At 36.0% G+C, this 21792-nt stretch overlaps 1 protein-coding gene across 3 annotated transcripts in view; it reads left to right on the forward strand.

Annotated features, from left to right (window-relative positions):
- Positions 1-21792, forward strand: part of MMS22L (MMS22 like, DNA repair protein) — a 136905-nt gene that overhangs the window by 77563 nt on the left and 37550 nt on the right. For all 3 annotated transcript variants that reach the window (XM_015136966.3, XM_078001242.1, XM_078001243.1), the window contains one exon: positions 18557-18750. In XM_015136966.3, the coding sequence (XP_014992452.3) occupies positions 18557-18750 (194 nt within the window). The remainder of the gene's footprint in view (positions 1-18556; positions 18751-21792) is intronic.

Below are 21792 nucleotides of genomic sequence, written 5' to 3' on the forward strand. Positions count from 1 at the left end.
ATTGTTGGTTTTTCAAGTGTTTCTGAATTATAGTAGAATCTTCACACCATTTTCTAAGAAAAGCAGTGTTGGGATAAATGTTAGGAAACAGTAGAGAGACTCAGCGGGACTCAGGAGATCTAAATTCTGATGCTGACACTTGCTGCTTAGTTATGCAGAACAATTCATGTTCCTGAAAGTTTGTCGTGTCATCTGAAAAATGAGTAGTTTAGACTAGAAAGGATTGGCATACTAATGCACTGTTGGTCAAATCTTGTCCATAGCCCATTATTGTATAGCCGTAGAGCTTAGGATATGTTTTACATTTTTAAAGAATTGTAAAACAACAGGAAGAATATGTGAGCCAGACATTGCATCTGTAGACCCAGCAACTTAGTCTGGGCGACATAGTGAGACTTAAATGCTTAACCCTGTCTCTTAAAAAAACAACATGTGGCCGACCGTGTTGGCTCACGCCTGTAATCCCAGCACTTTGGGAGGCCGAGACGGGCAGATCACGAGGTCAGGAGAGCAAGACCATCCTGGCTAACATGGTGAAAACTCGTCTACTGAAAGCACAAAAAATTAGCCAGGCATGGTGGTGTGCACCTATAGTCCCAGCTACTTGGGAGGCTAAGGCAGGAGAATGATGTGGACCTGGGAGGTAGAAGTTGCAGTGAGCTGAGATCGCGCCGCTGCACTCCAACCAGGGCAAGAGAGCAAGACTCTATCTCAAAAAAAAAAAAAAAAAATAGTGACACTGTATGTGGCCCTTAAAGCACAAATATTAAAAAAGAAGAAAAAAGTTGCCAGCTCTCTGGCTGGATATTCTCTAAGGCTCCTCTCAATTGACATTGAGTATTAAATTATAATTATAGTTGTTGTTTTTGTTGTTGTTGTTTGTTTTTTGGTTTTTTTTGGACACCGAGTCTCACTTCATAACCTAGGCTGGAGTGCAATGGCATGATCAAGGCTCACTGCAGCCTAAACCTCCCTGGCTCAAGTGGTCCTTTCACTTCAGGCTCCTGAGTAGCTGGGACTACAGGTACACACCACCATGCCCACCCCCATCCCCCACCTAAGTTTTTTAGAGGTAGGATCTCACTTATTGCCCAGGCTAGTCTCAAACTCCTGGGCTCAAGTGATCCTCCTGCCTTGGCCTCCCAAAGTGTTGGGATTACAAGCATGAGCCACTCTGCCTGGCCCTAGTTGATTCTTTTAAAATGCTAATGTTGTATAGCTCTGTGCAATTGTTTTGGATTTCATTTCTTTCACGTTCACTATTTAGAGTGATCTGTGATGTGATGCCTAATACCTGCCTCTTCAGTGTCCATTATATATCCAGTTAATGTTATCTTAACCATGGGGGTGGTAACTGTTTTCTGAAGATTCATAACTTGAAATTTAGGTTTCTACTGAAAGTAGTTCCCAGTAACATTAGATACTGAGATGTCAGTTCTATTGAAGGGGAGGCACGGGGATGAAATGCTTGACTGACTTTGAAATACTTAACACTGTCAGTTTGGAACACTTTGAAAATTTTGTTCTGTTTTATAAAAAAATACAAATACTTGCCAAATAATATTCTTTAGCAAACTACAGAAACTTTTTCTATAAATTTTTTCAGAGCGTCAGTTAATCTATGTTGCTGTGTTATGGTAGGGTTTGGCATTCCTCACTGTGTCATTGAACATGGAAAGTATGGGCCACTATTAAAGTTTGGCTGCCTTTAAGTGGTAGTCAGCCACTACTGCTGGAGAAATTTAGCATCATATATTGTTTTCTTGTTAATCTGCATTAAATATAATGAGCTAAGTAGTTTTAAACCACTTTTATTCAATATTGTGGGGGAAAATTTAGGCCCTTCCAGAAAAAAGAGATGGTCGGGAATATCAGCTGCTTTGTAAAGTTGACATACAATCATCATATTTCTCCCTGTAATAATCAGTCTAATGAATTCAGAAATTCATTGATTGTCCCAGCTCTGGGTAGATTAGGTAGAGACTTGCTTCAAGGAGTGGAATTTATGAAATGTTTGCTGCATCCAGCAAGCAGAGCTGCTATAATACAGCTGCCTCCTCAGTGGTTTGCTTTGATCCTGTGGAATGAAAGGACAGGAGGATCAGCTCAGGTCTAAATGAGATTACAGCTGGTTCTGCAGCTTATCTGGTCTATTGCCAACTAGTGTGGCTTTGCACGTCCTAAGGGGTTTACAACAGAAACTGTTTATTGAGTATCATCGGTTTACTCAACACAAGCAGGCTAATCCTTCCCAGCCTCAGCATGTTGTAGAATTGTGCAGGAGCCAAACCAAAAGCTGGTGTAGCCAGACCCTCTAGAGCCCTTTGTCTTGCTCTATATTGATTTTTACCTGAGTTAAAGACAGTAAAATAAATAAATAAATAAAATAACCAGTCCTGTTGTGAGCAAAAGGTTAATCTTACCTAAAATCTTACAAAAAGCATCTGTTAACCCTAGAAGGGGCAAACTCCTTTTTTTGCCTTGTTAGTCAAGTGGGATTTTCTAGTTTCGAATTTTGAAGAACAAGATAAGAAAAACAGCTTAAAAGATCTTCCTAGGCATTCCAAGTTAAATGCTTAAGTCTCTTCTAGTGGTGCAATAACAAAAAGCTTTGTATATGGAATATGGGTGATGTGTTTCTAAGTAGTACGTTTTTGCTTTTATCTCCTTTTTGTACAAAGCAATTATTTTTTTGATGTGGCAAACCAAATGCATAAAAACAAGGCTGGAAACCTTAAGGAAAATAACTCAACTGCCAACATTAATGACCAGCAGTCATCTTACCTGATGATCCCTTGATTAGTAGTATAGTTCTTTAATGAATAAAGGTTGGTGATTAAGGGTATTATAAAGATACACCTCTTAGAAATAATTTATGTGTGCTTTAGTCTTATTTTACTATTTTGCTAGGTACTCTTTTAAACCTTCAAGTGTAAGATTTTGATTGTTACAGTTAAATCTTGAACAAAGGTGATTTATAGTGAAAAATGTTTTGGAGTCAGATACACCTGGGTTATAATTCCATTTCTGTTACTTAGTGGTCAAATTATTTAACCTCTGAGTCCATTTTTTCATCACCAAACTGTAGATAATATTATTTACTTTACAGTATCTAATAAAACCAAATTAGAAAATAGTAGAAAGTAGTACTGAGCTAATCAGATTAGTCAACGCTAAGGTAGTAGCTCAGGAGCCCAAAGGCATTGAAGATTATATGCGTAGGATCCCTCCCATAATGCTACAAAGGATATTTAAAAGTTGTGTTGCAGCAATCTTGGCAACTTTGCTCCATATATATATATATATATAGATCTGAAACATCCATTGCCATATTTAAAGGTATATGATCTCAGGCAAGTGGATAGAGAGGTTGCCAGGTAAACACCCTTCTGTTAATGCACAGAAGTAGCTACTGGAAAAGCCATCTGTATGAAATCTATGCTAGTTTAAAATTCCTAGGAAGACCTGAATAGTAAACTGTTATTTAGGATAGGTGGGTGAGCTCTGTTTATGTCCTTTCCAGCTTGAGTGATTACTCAGTTGTTTAGTACACAGCACAATATGCGTAAATATTGTCATCTGTGTTAAGTGCTAAGTAAAAGACAAAGGTATATTGTTATGAGAAGAATACAGTGGTCTCTTGGTTTACTTTCTCCTAATTGGCAGTGAACATGTGTCCTCAGCTATATGTAAGCACAAAAATGTTACTATGGAAACATTTATAGGCGTTCTAAAAGTATTGTGTGAGGGAATCAACTAAGACTGATGTTTATCTTAAACACATAGCTTGTCCAATATTTAAACCTAATGGACAAGATGTGTACCAGTTGAAAATGTAATATTTATCCAATCATTTCTATTCTATCAATCTAGGTTCTAAAGCAATAGATTGCACTCATAGAGTAATAAATTTTTAGTGCATTTGGAGATAAAGGCTATTGGTGGTGATTGCTTAAACTCTTTTTGCTCAATCATCTGAATGGTGCAAATCAAAGCATTTTGTCAGACTGTGAGAAGTTTCACCTAGATATTGCTTCCCACACACGTGGGTCACCATATAAATTACATTCACGGTTTTACAGCATAGCTGGTGCTGGAAGTTAAATTGATGCCCAGTGGTGGAACTCGTAAAACATTTTCCTGTTAACACGACCAGGCAGAGTTGACATTGTTGTTGGTGGGTTCGATCTAATAAACTGTTGGTTCTAACAGTGATTTTTACTGTGTTTCAGAGGTGATGATGATACAAGTTTAGTGATCCAGCAGTTCTTCCTGAATGACAGAAAATTAGCTCCACTGTCTATATTACCAAATGCTGGGAAGAGTAAGAGTAAGAAGTGATTGAAGCCTAATGTAACCACATGTTCTGAAAGATCATAAATTATAGGAACAAGCTCTTTAACTCAGTGTATACCTTCTTCATAAAGAAAAACACTGACTTTTCTCAAAAGAATGTATTATATATTATCTATTGGAAATGCTTTATTATTACATTATTATTCAAATATGTAGGCTGTGTCCACCTTTCACAATCTTTTACACTGATGTTTTAAGCTGATTATTGTTTCTGAAAGGAAAGCAGGTTTACATTTTTGTTATCTTTTTTTCTCTGTGTTTTCTAAAGTTACTTTCTTATAATGACTTTAAGCTTTATGAAAGATTTTTAAATTTGAACTACAGCAGCAGTCAATCTCAACATTTTATTCCCATAAGAGTAACTTTTAGGGGTTAATTTCTACTAGCAGTTACAAACAGTGGGTACTGTTTTAAGATTTATTTTGAACTACTTTTGCTTTGTTCATAAAGCTTTATGAAACTTTGTCTTACTTGAAAGTAAATTATTTTTTCCAATTTCTAGTTAAAATTCACAGGATGGTAACAAAGCCCTACTCTTTTATCAGTGTAAGTAGGTATCTTTCCAGTTCTTCCTTTTTTGACATTTTATCTGCTCCTGTAGCACTGTTGCACATTCATACTGAATTGGTGATCTTTTTGTAGTTTTGTTCCATTTTATGAGATATTACAGATCTTTTACTCACCACTTTAACATTTCTTATCCCAGCATATTCATGGATTTTTTTTTTCATCAGGAGATGAGCTTTTTTGATGTGCAGATAAATGTTATCAATGGTGCTACGCAGATGAAACCTGTCATGTACAAATAGCATGTATCAAGCCCTAAGCATGCAGAACCAGATAAATCGGGTTCATTTGCTGAAGCCTTGCAAAAAGAAATTAGTGCTATAATAAAAGCCTTTGAGGCTCTCAGCCCTAATAATGGAGCTTTATAATAAACCCCCACAGATCATTGACTCAGTGGATAATCTTTTAGGAAAACTTTTTCCCCTCCTCTATCTTTTCCTCCCTTTTGAAGAACTGCAGTAAAAGTGGTAAGTAGCATCTCTATAGGGAATGTATGTGGTATGAAACTATGTATCTGGAAAACCATAATTTAAAATTAAGAAATTTATTTACTGCTAAATATGAGATTACTCTAAACAAGCTTATACTTTTTGATGATTTTCATAATTTATCTTAAACATGTACTAGTCACTGCTTTTTCTACATAGAATTCATATTAAGCATTCCTCCTAACTTAGTGCATTTCGTACATGAGGTTACAATTGGATTGTTGTGTACAACAGAGGCACAGAGTGAGGAGATCAAAATAAGGCAGAAGGGGAGTCAGGGAGAGAAATTGAGAGGAGGCATGCAGCTTGTCCTTAGAGGTATTTATAAAGTGGTAGAAAGTAGGAGAAAGGGAATGGGGCTATACACATTTATGGATACACAAAACTTTACACATAATTTCAAGGAGTTTGCAGATTTCTAAAGATTATATATGTACTGCAGGTTTAGCACTATATTACAGTGGTGACCAGACTGTTATTTCCATTAGAGTTTTGTTATACTTTTGGTGAAGAAACATTTTTAAAAATATCCCTAGGTACTTTTTGACTTTTACTTGACTGAATTTTGAAAAAAAAAAAAAAAAAAAAAGTCACTATTGGAGCTGATGATGAGGTTTGTAGATCCATTAACACAATTGGCAATGGTCACTAGTTTCTGGTTGTATAATTTACCGCATTTTTTGAGTGTGAGAGAAATATTGAAGATGCAGAATGCTTAAGAGGTTTTAGAAAAATTATTTATCAAAGTACACTACTTTTTCCAGTGCATTAGCTATTGTAATTATACATTGGTAGTTCACATAGAATTGGATTTGATTTAAATGGGGGTCGGGGGAAGAGACTGGACATTTTCAATATTTATTGATACACATAGTCCATTAAGGTAAATTATAGGGCAAATTTCACTGTGACAGGAACATTTGGGTTGATGTAGTTAATAATCAGTCAACATTACCATTAGACCCTTTATTTATAAAAATTTATTATCACCAATTAGGAAAAATGCTCACAAATGGAATTCAGCCCTAGCTTACTTACTGTGGAATAGTTGACCTCAAAAATCTTTGGCTCTTTACTTTTAATAAAATGACTCCAAATTTCTTTTTTGAAACAACACACACTCCCCCACATAGCATATAGCAACTAACCACATGTAAAATGTGGTAGAATGACTGCAGTTGTCATTAGAGGGTAGCAGTGACTGTGTACTACTGTTTTCAAAAAAGACTGCTGGGATAGTGAGAGCTAAGCTAGTTTTTAGAGGATAGTTTTATTAATTAGCTTTAAAAGGTGGTCTCCACAGGTTCATAAACATAATACCATACATCTAGGGAAATCTAAAATGAAACTTTTGAAAGCAGCAAGAACTGAATAAAGTTTGAGAGTAAATATGATAATATACATAAAATGTCTCAGCATATGTTTGATATAGGTGTTCTGTGCTGGATAAGTAGAAAAATAGTTTTCCTTAAAATTACCCTTATCTCTGAAATTCATTTGTCTTAAAACCAGTCCAGAATTTCTTAGATTGTTGGTAATGGCTTCTAGGAGACTTAAAACAGCTATTTTGTCTTAGTCTGCCTTTGTACTGTTGTAGATACTACCCTTTGGTTATATTTCTAATAAAATTCTTTGTTCCTCCCACCTCCCAGCCCAGCCTTCCCAAGTGTGAATTCCTTTAGGTCAGGTCTGCATCTTTTTCATCTTTGATTCTCTAATTCCTACATAGTGCTTCTTACATGCCCTTGAGAGCATAATAAACTATGTAATAACATAGTGGGTAAAACACCACAACTGCAAACCTTTTATTATGCTTACAGATTCTGTAGGTCAGGACTTTGAAAAGCCAAGGGCAGCTCTTATCTGCTCTACCATGTCTGGAGCCTCAGCTAGGATGATTCAATGTCTGGAAGTAACTCTAATTCAATGTCTGTGAGTAACTTTAAAGGCCGAGACTAGAACAACTGCTGGAGGATCCAGTTCCTAGATGGCTTCTTCTTCAGTAACACATCTAGTTTCTAAGCTAGAACGGCTGGTGGACAAGCTTAGCTGGAACTGTTGAGCTGAGTGCTGCCTGTGGCCTCTCGAACAGGGTATTCTCAGGGTCATTGGAGTTCCTACATGGCATTTCAGGGCTCTAAAAGTGAGTATTCCCAGCAAACAAGGCAGAAACTTTATGGCCTTTTATTACCAAACCTTATAGCCACATAGTATCATGTCTGCTGTGCTCTATTGGTCAAATCAGTCACAAGATCTCTCAGAATCAAGAAGTGTCAAATACTTTGTGGCCATGTTTTAAAAATTACACGTTTTTCAGCAAATGGTGGAATAGCCAAAGCAAGACAGAGTTAGAGATGGGTGGGGGAGGATTGAGAGGAGGAAGAAAAGGATTGTGAGATATTCTTAATATCACAGTAATTATTGGCTCCAGTGCTGCTAAGTTAGATAGATTGGTGGTCTCTTCCAAAATGAAAATGAGGGCATATTCCATAAATATTCTGTTCACTTTGATTGTTGCTTGTATTCTAATTTTATTTTTTAGTCACCAATTCCTAACTGCCCCTCCCCCCACCGCCACCGCCCGACCCTGTTCTTTTTTCTTCTATGATAATTTGATACATAACATTTTGGATAAGATCCACTGCATGTGTGCTTGCTCCATTATACCCTATCCATTTACATTTGAAGAGGAAGATAATTGCATTTGAAATCCCAAAGACAGTATAACAACTTCACATACTTTATAAGGCATGTACATTTTGTTGTGAGATTGTTTTCAGAGATGATCTCACCTCTGAGTGCCTTCAACCCCAAGGACAAAGATCCTCGACCTTAACTAGTGGTCCTACCCACATGATACTCTGGTAGTAGACAAACTTGGAGACTGACGAGCTTCATATTCAGCCATAATCTCCCTCTCTTTTACTTTCATCCATTACCTTGTACCCACACATTTGCTATTAAATTTGGAGGATGAGTTCCTGGAAATGGGAGCCGTAACTGAATACAAGTAGTGCAAGTTGTCATAATCAGATGATGATCATTCTCCTGTTCTTTTAGAAATTCCTAACCTACAATGACGTCTGTAGTTCCTTATAGTTACAATGCCAAAGGATGTACCCAAGCCTTAATTGTGGCCTTTACCCTCAACCATTTCCTTGAAGGCATCTTGTGCTGCTGTAAAACTTAAATTTTAACATCCAGCATGAAAATTTTTATTTGACTTTGTGTGTGTGTTGACTTCAGGACTATAACTTGTTGGTCATAATGTTGACACTTGGAGGTGAAGCTGATGCTTATGGATCAGCACTGATGTTTATGGGTAGATCTGCCCATGCTCACTTTTATTAGATAAGAGCATAAGATAACACTCAAGCACTGGCAAAATGTATAGATATAGATATATAAATGTATAGATATACATCTATATATGTGTAGTATGTTGTAATGAGTAGTTATATAGATTTGTATATGTACAAAGTCACACTGCACATACTCATCAGGTTGGGTTTTTTTAATGAAAATATTTCAGAAACAACTAGCATTATAACATTAGCATGGTGCAGTTAAAGAGGATGTTTAAATGTATAAATGTATTAGGCAATCCTTATAAGCATTAGATTATCTGGAAACAACCCATAAGGAATATATATGTTGGGTATATAAGTTGGTTTTCTCTCATTTCCAGCTACCTTAAAGACTGTTTACTTGTGGCTCTAACTTTTTGAGATGACATAATCCTCCATGACCTGTTCCTTATCAATACTATAGTTACATTATACAAATGTATAGTTACGTTGTTCCTTATCAATACTACAGTTCCTTATCAATACTATAGTTACTGGCACTTGACCAAAGGTAATACCATCTACTAGTAATACCACACTGTTTGTGAATCCCTTCATGCAATTCATGCAATTTCATGTCACTATGCTTTACTCATTATTTTAACTTTCTGCAACTTTATTATTTTTTCAGTTAACTAATATGACTTCTATGACAGGTAATGGCATGTCTTCTCCAGGAAGTCTTTGAACACTGTTGTTTTGCGGATTATAATACTGTTTACATACCTCTGTGTCAGCACTTAACTGTACGTTCTTTGAAAGGAAGTACTATATTTGATAGCATCTAATACAATGTCTCATGCAGTTAACAGACATTGACATGTTCATTAAGATGATCTGAACTATTAGGTAGAGTGATTCTTGAGTCTGATTGTACTCTTTGACTCTAGGTTCAGATTTCCAAAAACAGTTTTGATAGTGTTACTTCAATTTTCTGTTTTCATATCAAATTATATCCCCCAGTTATAATTAACTGTCCCTCGTAACTTTCAGTTTTTCTCCCCCAGAATTTGGCAATGACAGGCTTCTCCTTCCTTTCCCTCACAAAATGCGAAATAATTAATGTTGGCTTTTTCCTTCATAAAGTAACTCAAACTGCACATTAGCTCTTACCTGGATGTTTACAGAAGCTTCTTAATTAGTCTCTTTTATCTTTAGTCAGTTCTTATTCTGACCCATTCTGTTTGCCATTACCTGATTAATCTTTCCCAAAGCACTTTTTTCATTATATCACCCTCCAGTTCAAAATCCTTCAGTGTCTTCTTACCACTTTAAGAATGAAGTCTTGATTTTTCTTTTAACAGCAGGATTAACCATTTTTGTATTCTAGCCTCAGACATAGTGACTAGCACTGAGTAACTTCTTCTGAAGTGAATGAAGAGAACATATGACTGAACAAATGGAACACCATTTCTATTCTTAAATTTATTGCCTTCCAATGCTACTATAAAAATTCTCCATTATAATCAAAGTGGTTACTTTTTTTTCATTCTTCAAACACCTTGCTCTTTTATATATTCCTCTTAAGATGTAAATTATATTACCCTTCTGCTTTTGTGGCTTATTATCCACTTTGATTTTATCCAAAGTCCTTATATGGCTTACAAGATCTTACGTGATCTGGAACCCTGCCAACTGTGCCAAGCCCAGCACCTTTGCACTTGCTTTTTCTTCTCATTGGAATGTTCTTCCCCATATACCTATGTGTTTCCCTCCCTTACTTATTTAGGTCTTTACTCAAATGTCACCTTCTTAAAAGGTGTCTCCTGATCATTGTACTTGAAATATTAGCTTCTATCAGTCATCATCCCCATACTATGATTTCTTTTTTATACATAAAGCTCACCACAAGTTGAGGTATTACATGTTTATATGTTTAATTATCTGTCTCTCATTAGAATATAAGTTCCCAGAATGCAGAGACTTTGTCTGTTTGCTTGTTTTGTACCCTACTGCTTAGAAAGTTTGCTGTATGTGTTGAATTAGTAAGTGATTTGATTTTATATACCTTTGTGTTTTTACTTTCTTCCTTTTCACCTAACCACTCCTTACCTATCCTTTGAGAATCACTTCCATGCCCATTTTCTTATGCTTCCCCCCAAAGGTTTTTCTCCTCTGAATTGGTAAAACAATCTTATACTTTGTTTTGCACTTATACCTATAAAGGAGTAGTTTTCAATCCTCCTCCGTGACAGATTTATGTATGATCTTGTTACTTAGTCTATGAACAGCTAGTTGCATGGCCATTTCCTTACCTGTTCAGGAATTAAATAGGGCCTATTCAATAAATGAAGTAATTATTGATCAGAAAAATCAAAGATTGCTTATTGAAAATACATATGCCAGATCTGTTCTAAGTGTTTGACCTTTATTAATTTAATTCTTTAGGTAGTATTATTATCCCTTTTTTTTTTTAGATGAGGAAAGCCAAGAAGGTGACTACCCACAATATGGTCCACCATGGGACAGCAGCATCTGCCTGATAGAAATGTAGACCCTCAGCCAGGCACGGTGGCTCACACCTCGAATCCCAGCACTTTGGGAGGCTGAGGTGGCCGAATCTTGAGGTCAAGATATCGAGACCATCGTGGCCAACATGGTGAAACCCCATCGTTACTAAAAATACAAAAATTAGTGGGGCATGGTGGCACTCACCTGTAGTTCCAGCTACTCGGGAGGCTGAGGCAGGAGAACTGCTTGAACCCGGGAGGTGGAGGTTGCAGTGAGCTGAGATGGCGCCTCTGCACTCCAGCCTGGCACCAGAGCAAGACTCTGTCTCAAAAATAAACAAATGAATGTAGACCCTCAGGCCAACTGCATCAGGAATTAAAAACAAATAGTAAATATTATGATTAGGCCCAATGCTGAAGATGCAGAAAGATCTTTAGTGAGGCCAGGACTTTAGTATTTGTAGAAAGATGTACAGATGATTTTGGTGGTAGTCAACATTGGGAAGTACTTACAGTAATAAAAAGGAAGTGGATCCTTGTTACTACTGTGTTGTAAAATACAGTGAAACATAATCAAAAAACTAATTTTATACTCATAATCATCTATAAAGTCAAGGCTAATGAAAATATGAGGGTAAATTCTAAAACTGATGACTTTTTACTGGTATGTTTTCATACCAGTGCTAGTTACTGTTTCTCGAACATGGGCAAGCAACTTCATTTTAAGCACTTCACCTCCGTTATTGTATATAAGACAGCATTATTATAGGCATGCCTGGTTTGCTAGGTTCATCACTGGATTCCTGATTTGTTGTTCTTTCCCAGTCTTGCAAATTAACTCAATTGTGGGGCATAGGAAAATTTTAAATTATCACACATCATTGACCTTTGGAATTCCTATAGAGCCTGGCACTCCCCAGAAGTATTAAACTTTTAATGTGTATGCATCTGGTATATCACCTGGGATTGGCTGTTATACTACTTTATAACTACGTTTATTAAGAACTTACATATGAATGAGTGAATACAGCAATGTGACATTTGGAACATGTATTATTTATCTGTGTAGTAAAATGGTATTTGAGGCAGCGGTAGCATAGTGATTATGAATTGGGGCATTGAAGCTAGACTATTTGGGTTCAAATCTTGACTCTGCTGCTTACTAACAGCATGACCCAAGCAAATTACTTATCCTTTCTGTACTGAGATTCTTTGTCTATAAAATGAGGACAATAAAGTACCTACAAATTAAATTCGTTATTAAAGGTCAAACACTTAGAATAGGGTTAGTGCATATATTATCATTAAACAGTTTTTAATTCTCTGGCCAACAATAATAGTTACTCTTCATTGAATATGTCTTATTTAATTCTTGCAGCAGATGAGGAAATGACCATCCAACTGCTAATTGGCAAAATAGGATATATAGTATGTCTGTCTCTGTATCTTTCTAGTGATGCTTGAATGCATCTAAGAACATGTTTATTGGGATTTAGAAGCAGTAATGCATATTGTCTTGCCTTGCAGTCAATGAAAGTGCGTATTATTTTGCCTTGTCTACAAAGTACTTTTATCTAAATGCTGTGACCTTAATGCTTTAGCAGCTCCATAGAGGATAGTAGGGCATTATTTCCATTTAACAGATGAAAAACTGAGGCTTAGTAGTTTTCCAGAGTCACAAGCTGATCTTTTCTGTCTTAGAAAAGAGTTCATTTGAAGAATTCTCCTTGCATCTCAAGGAACCCTTATTTTTCTCTGTAATTATATGTGATGGTAAGCATCATTACCACTGCTGTGCTTTATCATCAAAACAGTCAACAAACTCTTTGCTTTGATTTCACATATTCATTCATTCATCCATCCATCCGTCCATCTATCTACCACCTACTCACCCCTCCTCCACATATGCACAGACACACAGATGTACTGGGGCATCTGTTACATGGAGGCACTGCAAAGTATGCTTGAATTGCTGCTTGCCAGCCTGGTTTCTGGCTTATTGCTTCTCCCTGATAATTTGGGCATGCACAGGATTGCGGCTCAGGATTGAAGCTACCATTATCTCAAGTTGAGGCTTTATAAAAGTCTCTTCATACCTAGAAGCTGTTTGTTGTTTTTTCTCAATTTTTTGAAGACAGGATTGGATTAGATGATTTTTCAGGTAACTTCCACTGTTTAAATTTCAGGGTTTTTTTGTTTTTCTAATGGCTAATGCCATTACCTTAGTTATGTTATATTCTTCCTAGATAATAAGGCAGAGTGAGCCGTTTCACAGATACAAACAAGTATGACAAGAGGATTCAGTGTCCAAGGTTTTTTAGTGAGTTTAGCTGAAGCTAAAAATGGTTATAGAGTGTCCTGATTCCCATTTAGTTTTCCATCAGTTAGATCAATAAGATACTAAAAATAATTACTCATAATGGTTTGGAACAACTTTTTGACCTAAAACTTTCCATTATATTTTTCACTAATACAGATTTTTTTTTAAGTTACCATGTTTGCAGTAGAGTTAGAAGAGGAATTCAATTGTTGCTTTTAATCCTTACTGGTCATATTTGTTATATTATGCTTTTTCCATGTGATGCAAAGCCCATCAATAGACAATTTTAATTTTCCTTAAACTTTGAGGCATCGTGTATTAGAAATAATTAATATACAACTGTGAATACCGGGAAAGTAATATATAGGTTGTCATACCTTATTCTATAACAGTTACAGGAGAAACAATGGTATGCCAAGATTAGAAGCAATAACTATAAGCAATGGTCCAGTAAGTGTTCCCAGAAGCCTGCCTAAGTTACTAGGGAGGAGCAGAAATAGAGAGACCAGACTGGCAGGTAGAAGTTTCAGGTACAGGGTTCCATGCCTCTCATATGACAGATGCCTCAATAAATTTGTGTGTCTGTGGGCCTAAGGTATCTGTGTGGGAGTAGAGAGGTGGGGGCAAAATGGATAAGTGAACATATGAAATCAAAGCAAGAAGTAGCAGACTGATAAAAACAGGAAATCTTGGAAAGTGGGGCAAAAGAGCAGTCAGATGAAAGAATCAGGAAAATACTTGAAGATAATGAGGAAAGCTAAATGAGGCAGGGTAACTGAGCTAAAATAGAAGCATAAGAACACCTAGATAATTGGTATGTGAAAATGTGGGTGTTTATATAGTGTAATGATAGGCTTCTAAAAACTGCTTAGAATATTATTTCATGTGGTCTTCACAATAACCCTGTTAGGTGGATATAACAACAATTGTTCCTATTCTTGACTCCAAAGAAAACAGCGAGTTGGGAGGTTACTTGTTTTTCCAAAGTCACACAGCTCTGGATAGCTATGCTAATAGCCATGTTTATTATGCAGCATAGTTACTCCTTTTGTCTCAATTTTCTCATATGTAAGATTTGAATAATAATTATGTCTACCTCATAGGATGAGAAACAATGCTTATAAAACACTTTGCCTGGTGCTGGTCTCATAGTAAATACCAATAAATGCTGGACGTTTCTGTTGTTTCCACCATGAGAGCTGCAATTTGAATAACTTGACATTCAGCAAATTTATTTTTCTACTATATTATATTGTATCTTGTATAATATAAGAGGGCTGGTTACATGTGTTTATTTCCACATGTGTATATTTCCAAACTCATGTTAACGTGAAATCTATCTTTACTCAAATAAAACAATTGCCAAGTGTTGGGAGATCCTACATCCTTGTGTTATGCCTTTTAAGAAATCACATATTTTCCTTTTATGCAAAAAATCTACTTTCATATTTCTGCTGTTTGTGTTGAAGAAGGTAGATAATGCCTCATAAAACGGCCATCACCCAGAACTATATTACATTCTTTATAATATTTTATATATGTTTTGTGTTTTCTTTTACATTGTTACCTCTAGTGACAAAGCTTCTTCTAATATTTGCATTTTTGTAAATGTACCTTCAGCAGATACGCAGTGGTCACATCTAATATAATACATTTATTTTTCAGTAGTCTGTATAATTAGTTTTCTGATCCAAACATGTGATTTTAAAAATTACCAGTGACTGCAAAGGGTATTTCTAGCTCTTTGGTTATAGTGCAGAAATTTGGTTCTTTCTTCAGACTTCCATTACAGTACACCCTTGGCATTTCCTGTATTTGTCACTTATTTCTTTATGTTTAAATAAATTATTATTGTAAGGTCTTAGACAACTTTGTTCTGGTTTAAAAATAGCAGGTAATCATTCTTCTTATCCAGACTGAAAAAGCTTGAACGTTCAAACTATTGAGCAGAAAGCATTTTGCGTATTCCCGGGGATATTAGCTTCTTTTCAAATCCAAAAACACTAAGTGGGTGCACATTTCCAAAACAAGTGTGGTTTGGGGTCATTGTTGTACTCTTAATTGAAACTTATCTTTGCTGTTTTAACTTAACCTTGGAGAATGTAATCTGTGGCTTTAAAATTGCTTACCTCACAATGGTTTTATTTATTTTTTTATTATTCTTTTTTTTTTTTTGGAGACAGTGTCTCGCTGTTGCCCAGACTGGAGTGCAGTGGTGCAGTCTCAGCTCACTGCAACCTCTGCCTCAAGCAGTCCTCCAGCCTCAGCCTTCCGAGAAGCTGGGACTACAGGCATGTGTCACCACGCCCAGCTAATTTTTTGTATTTTTAGTAGAGATGGGGTTTCACCGTGTTGCCCAGGCTGGTCTTGAAATCCTGAGCTCAGGCAATCCACCCACTTCAGCATCCCAAAATGCTGGGATTACAGGCGTAAGCCACTGCGCTCAGCCTTCTTTTTTTTTTTTTTTTTTTTTTTTAAACCTAATGGATTCAGAACTTTGAATCATATCCCCACATTAGCTCCTAGTTATACTCCCTGGTACCTCAATTTTGTTCTGGAGAGGTCAAAGGTGGTTCACATTTGTTGGCCTTTCTCGTTATTGCCTTGAATGCATGTTTTCTAGCATCTCTTCTTGTAGTCTTTCCTAGTGTTAGAATTCTGGTGTTGCTCCTGGCCCTTCAAAAGACACAACTACATGTGGCTTTTCCAGCCCCTTTTCTTAAGCTTTCTGAAATTCCTTTATTTTGTTTGTTTGTTTATTTTTTGAGACAGTCTTGCTCTGTCACCCAAGTTGGAGTGCAGTGGCACAATCTCGGCTAACTGCAGCCTCCACCTCCTGCGTTCAAGCAATTCTCCTACCTCCTGAGTAGCTAGGATTACAAGCGTGTACCATCATGCCTGGCTAATTTTTTTGTATTTTTATTAGGGATGGGGTTTCACCATGTTGGTCAGGTTGGTCTTGAACTCCTGGCCTCAAGTGATCCACCCACCCTGGCCTCCCAAAGTGCTGGGGTGAAATTTCTTTAACCTAAGTCAAAAGAGAAGATAATCAACAATGTTTAATTCTCTTAAAACTTGGGTGTGTGTAGGTGCATAAGGGTGCATGTCTTAGTGTGTAAAAGAAAAGTGGGCTTCAGAGTCAGACTTAAGTTCAGATGATGGGGCTAGCCCTTTGTAGCCTTGTGGCCATTGGGCATATTTAGCTTTCCTACTGTTAGCTTCATCATCTATAAAGATTAATGATACCTATCTCATAGAGTTGTTCAGATTTTAAAAGAATTTAATTAATTTAAGGAATTTCTAGCACATACATAGAGGTCAATCAGAAATGTTACTCCTTCCTAGGGAATAGGTTTTAGTTAGTAAATAAAATGGCTTTTTTAGAAATGGTGAGCAAAATCCATCCTGCTCAAGTACCATAAGATATTTATTGTCTTTTGGAACCAGTATACTTTGAAAAAGCTATAAAGGGTAGTAAAAATGGTGGTATTATTTTACACGGATTACACTGTGTAGAAATGTGCTCTGAACTTTGCTATGTTGATATAGGCAGTTGAGTTAGTTGCCAGATGGATTTTAGTGGTGTGTTACTTATCTCGCTCTAAGATAAAGGAACTGAAATGGTTCTCTAGCCACTAGTTCAAGTTGAAAGCGTCTCAGGCAAGTTTTTACAGAGAGGACGTAGCAGATATTTGGTTAGCTTTTATGAGAATTGCTTACTGTATACTCTTTCCCCAGCCATTCGTGCACTTGTTTTTTCAATATTTCAGGTAGTATTAAGTAACATCACATAATTATCCAGGAATTCCAGTGTAAAGAGGCTGAAGGCTCTAATGTTATACAATTTATACTTAGAATTTTTACTCAGTCTTGGGTAGTTATGTGAAATGTTCTAAGATGTGGTCTTATAACCAGCTTGATCTTTTTGTGGAATTGCTTTAGATACATGTGCTAGTTCTATGTTTTGTATAGTTCTTTCATGTATCCACTTCCCCTAAACTGTTTAAAAACATCAAACATCTTTTTTAAAGTACTTATTTTTCTTAGTGGAATGCTATCTCTGTTAAAGGAATTCTTCTCCATCATTTCCACTGGTTGTTTTTTGCTGCTTTCTGTATAATTGGGAAAAAAAATAAAGCAGATATAAGGATGATATCCATGCATTTATGTCTATTCAGTTGATCTGGCAGTAATATAAGCAGAAACAGGAATAATAGCATGGTTGCACATTTAGTTTTAAACAATCATATTATCAGTGGGTGCACAACATAAATACCTTCTATTTCACATCACTAAGAAGATCTCTTATTTCCCTCTCTTTGGTAACCTCAGTTTCCTGCACAAGTTTCTATTAAGGTCTAGAGATATCTAAATTTTCAGTTGAATTAATCAGCAAAGGAGAGCAAATGATGAGACAGAATTTGAGGCAGTATCAAATTATGTTTTATTATTTTATGAAGAGTAACTTGTTATTGTATATTATTGCCTACCAAGTGAGAATGATTATGAATCTTTTGGGACCAAAGTACTAAGATTGTATCTAGCATGGTTTTGTCTACTACACAAGGCCTGTGTCTTCTAAACAAGGAAAGTATTTTAATTTAAAATACCACACATAAGCCAGATACTCTTAACTTCCTCTTGGTACATCCATGTTCTAAAGCCCTCAGGAGAAAATGGTTTAAAAAGTTGTTTTCATGTCTAGATTTTAAGTAAAAATCATTTGTCATGTGTGAGTTGCAAAATGCAGACCTTCACTCTGAAGCTGCCTCTTTCTCATTTGGATCTGACATATTAAAAAGCATATAATTAATGGTTGACATTAGTAATTAACATTAACTTTATGATGCTTAATATGCCATCATTCATCCATCAAACAACCAGAAATGCATGATGTCTTGGCATAAAGGTTTTAATTATATAAAATGGTTCTCATATGATATAAATGGAAAAAGCTCAAAATGTACTTTAAGAAGATTTTTGTAAGCATTTGTCAAGCATGTTAGCTGTATTTTTATTTCTTTTTAGGAGTATGCATCAACAATTGTGTCAGGAACTTCAAAGGGACAATGTGGACCTGTTTGTACAGTCTTCATTATCAGCTAAAGAGCGCCACCTTGCTGCAGTTGCCAGTGCACTTTGGAGACACTTCTTTTCATTTTTGAAGAGTCAGAGAATGTCACAGGTAGTGCCTTTCTCACAACTTGCGGATGCAGCTGCAGGTCAGCATCAATTATTAATTTGCTAATTTCTCTTTTTGCAGACTCTTTGTCAGTATTTTCGTTTATTTTCTTAGTAACAAACTCTTGTATAGCAAACATTTTTTCAGCCAGAAAGATGAAACTAATTACATATTAATAAATTGGGATATTTTGGATTACTTATTGCTAAAAATTAAATGATGATTTGCTAAAAATAAGATAATTTTCTATCCTGAAAGTATTGAATGTACATAAGCTTTTCTTATACATGTAATATTTTGGAAGGTAAACTAGCATTTGATTATGTGTGATTCAAGTAGTTTATTTTCGAATTGTATGAGCAGGTATATAGGTATAAGATGAAGTTAATTTGTGAAAAGAGCAAAAGAATATAAAATAAATACAACTTCAACCCCAAGAGGATGAGATCAGAATGACATTGAATATTGTTTTGACTTCTACTAGATTCTACTTTAAGTTGTAATTTTTACTTAATTTGATTATTAACCTAAAGACATGTCCTTAGGTTTTAGGGGACTCTGGATCTCATGAAATTATAGGCAAGAATTTGAATATATGTGCATATGTGCCATTTCTAAGACGAGACCATTATCTTCTCAAGGAGGTATTTTGCTCAAAGTATGTTAAGAAGTATTGAAATAGACAGTGATTAGTGTGGTAACTCCATGTACTTAAATGAATGAAGTTCATTTGAAGGTATTTAATTTATTTTTAAATAATGCTTTTAAAAACCTAAGATGGAAACCAGCATTTATCCTAGTGTGTGCGAGGAAAACTGAGCTTAAAGCACTGTGTAAAACACTGAATGATTTAAATTTGAAAAGATTTTGAATTCTGATAACACTTCTATAATTAAGACTTTACAATGATAGATTAAAGAATTGTGACAGGACAACAGTTTTCCAACTACTGTAATGTCTATGAAAATAAATATTGATATTCAATCAGTTTAATCTAAGTAGTTATTAATAGATGATATAACTTACCTTGTGTACATGCATCATCCCAACTGCCAGTCAGTCAACAAAAATAATAATGCATCAGTTTACTCAGTGCTGTCTAAGATGCTGAAGATAAATGTATATGAATAGAAAGCAAAATATGTGGGCTTTGGCTTTGATTTGAAATAAAGACTTGATAGTTTAGGAGAGAATGATTTTCTTCATTTAAAAAAAGTTACTGAGTACCTACTTTAATAGGCATTGGAGAGATACTAGTGGAGAAGAAGGACAAGAATACTTGTTCTCATAGAGCTAATAATCTAGTGTTGGGGCATAGGAAGACCACTAAATGAATAAATAGTGTAATGTGTGGCAATAAATGCTGTGGGAAAGAGTGGAAGTATAGGATAGGAATACAGAAGGCCAGAGGCAGTTGTAATTTTAAATAGAGTGGTCAGGAAAGCCCAAGTAAGTAATATTTGTGCAAAGAACTGAAGGAGATGAGAGACCATGCTTTGCAGAAGTGTGAAGGCAAGAACATGTCTAGTGTGTTTAATAAACTATAGGGAAGCAGTAAAGGCTCTTGTGGAATGAGAAAGGGAAAAAGAACTAAGAGATGGATCAAGAGGTAATGGAGAGCTAGTTTGTGTTCTGCCTTGTAAGTGGTTATAAAGACTTTTGCTTTTACTCAGAGATTGGAAACTGTTGAAAAGTTTTGAGCAGAGGAGTAATAAGATTATTCTGGCTGCTAGGTTGAGGCTAGACTTATAGGAAGACTAGGCAAGGGGAGAAGCAGGAAGGCAGTTAGGGAACTATTGTAATAACCCAAAAATGAGCAGCTGTGGCTAGAGTGGTAGTGGCAATAGAGGTAGTGAGAAGTGGTCTTATTTCCCATCTGAAGAAAGTATATTCAAGGTAGAGCTGACAGAATTTGCTAAGTGGGTAAGATACGGTAACCAAATAGATAAAGAGAGGAATTAAGGGTAACTATAGACATTTGCTGAGATGAGGAAGATTGAGGCAAGAACAGATTTTATGAGGAAAGACTAACATTTTTATTTTGGACCTTTTTTAAAGATGTTCATTATCCAAGTAGACATGTTAAGTAGGCACTTGGATAATGATCCTAGAGTTCAGGAAGAGGTCCAAGCTAGAGATTTAAAGTTGGAAAGCATCCACATATGAATAAGTCTTTAAAACCATGAAACTGGATGAGATCACCCATAGAGTAAGTATGGATGAAAAGAAAAGTTTGAGGACTGGGCCTTAGGGTATTCCTCTGTTCAGATTTGTTAGAGTCAGGAGAAACAAGAAAGGAGACTGGAGAGGAATGAAGGTAAGTTAAGAAAAACCAGGGAAGTCTGGTGCCCTGGAGCCCAAGGAGAGGAAAGTGATCAACAGCTCAGTTTCTACAGATGGATCAAGTGAGATAAGGTCTGAGAATTAGTCATTGGATTTAATAAGAGGGAAGTCACGGTTGACCTGAAAGAGCAGTTTGTATATAGTGAAGAGGCAAAGGCCTGATAGAAGATGATTCCAGAGGAAATGTGAAAAGAGGAATTGCAGACTGCAAATTCAGATTAATCTTTTTGAATATCACTGTTTAAGAGAAGTAGAAAAATGGGGATAATAGCTAGAGGGGTCAAAGAGGAAGGTTTGTTTTTGTATGGTTTTTAAATAACATGAGAGAAATTTCAATATATTTAAAATGCTTACAGGAATGCTCCAAAGTGAAGGAAAATTGCGTGGTACAAACAAAGTCACTTTTGTTTTAGTGCCAAGAGAAAATGGGATCCTATAGAGAACTTGGCCTCAGTTCATCTCTAGTAGAAGAAGAGAAGGCAGAATAAGTGAGCCCAGATGAAGGCAACTGGCTAAATGTGGTAGCAGCTTGTGATAGTTCTCTTCTGATGTTTCTTGTTTCTCTGTGAAGTATTCAGTCAGTCCATCAGCTGAAAATGAGGAAGGAGCAGAAGGTGCTGGCTATTGATGAAGAGTGAAGAGAAGATGTGCAATTGTACCTTAAGAGAATAAAAGACTGAATGGACTAGGGAAATGTCATAGGAATGCTGGCCAATTCTAAGAACCTACTTGAAGTCTG

The sequence above is a fragment of the Macaca mulatta genome, chromosome 4, assembly GCF_049350105.2.
Source record: "Macaca mulatta isolate MMU2019108-1 chromosome 4, T2T-MMU8v2.0, whole genome shotgun sequence".
NCBI lineage: Eukaryota > Metazoa > Chordata > Mammalia > Primates > Cercopithecidae > Macaca > Macaca mulatta.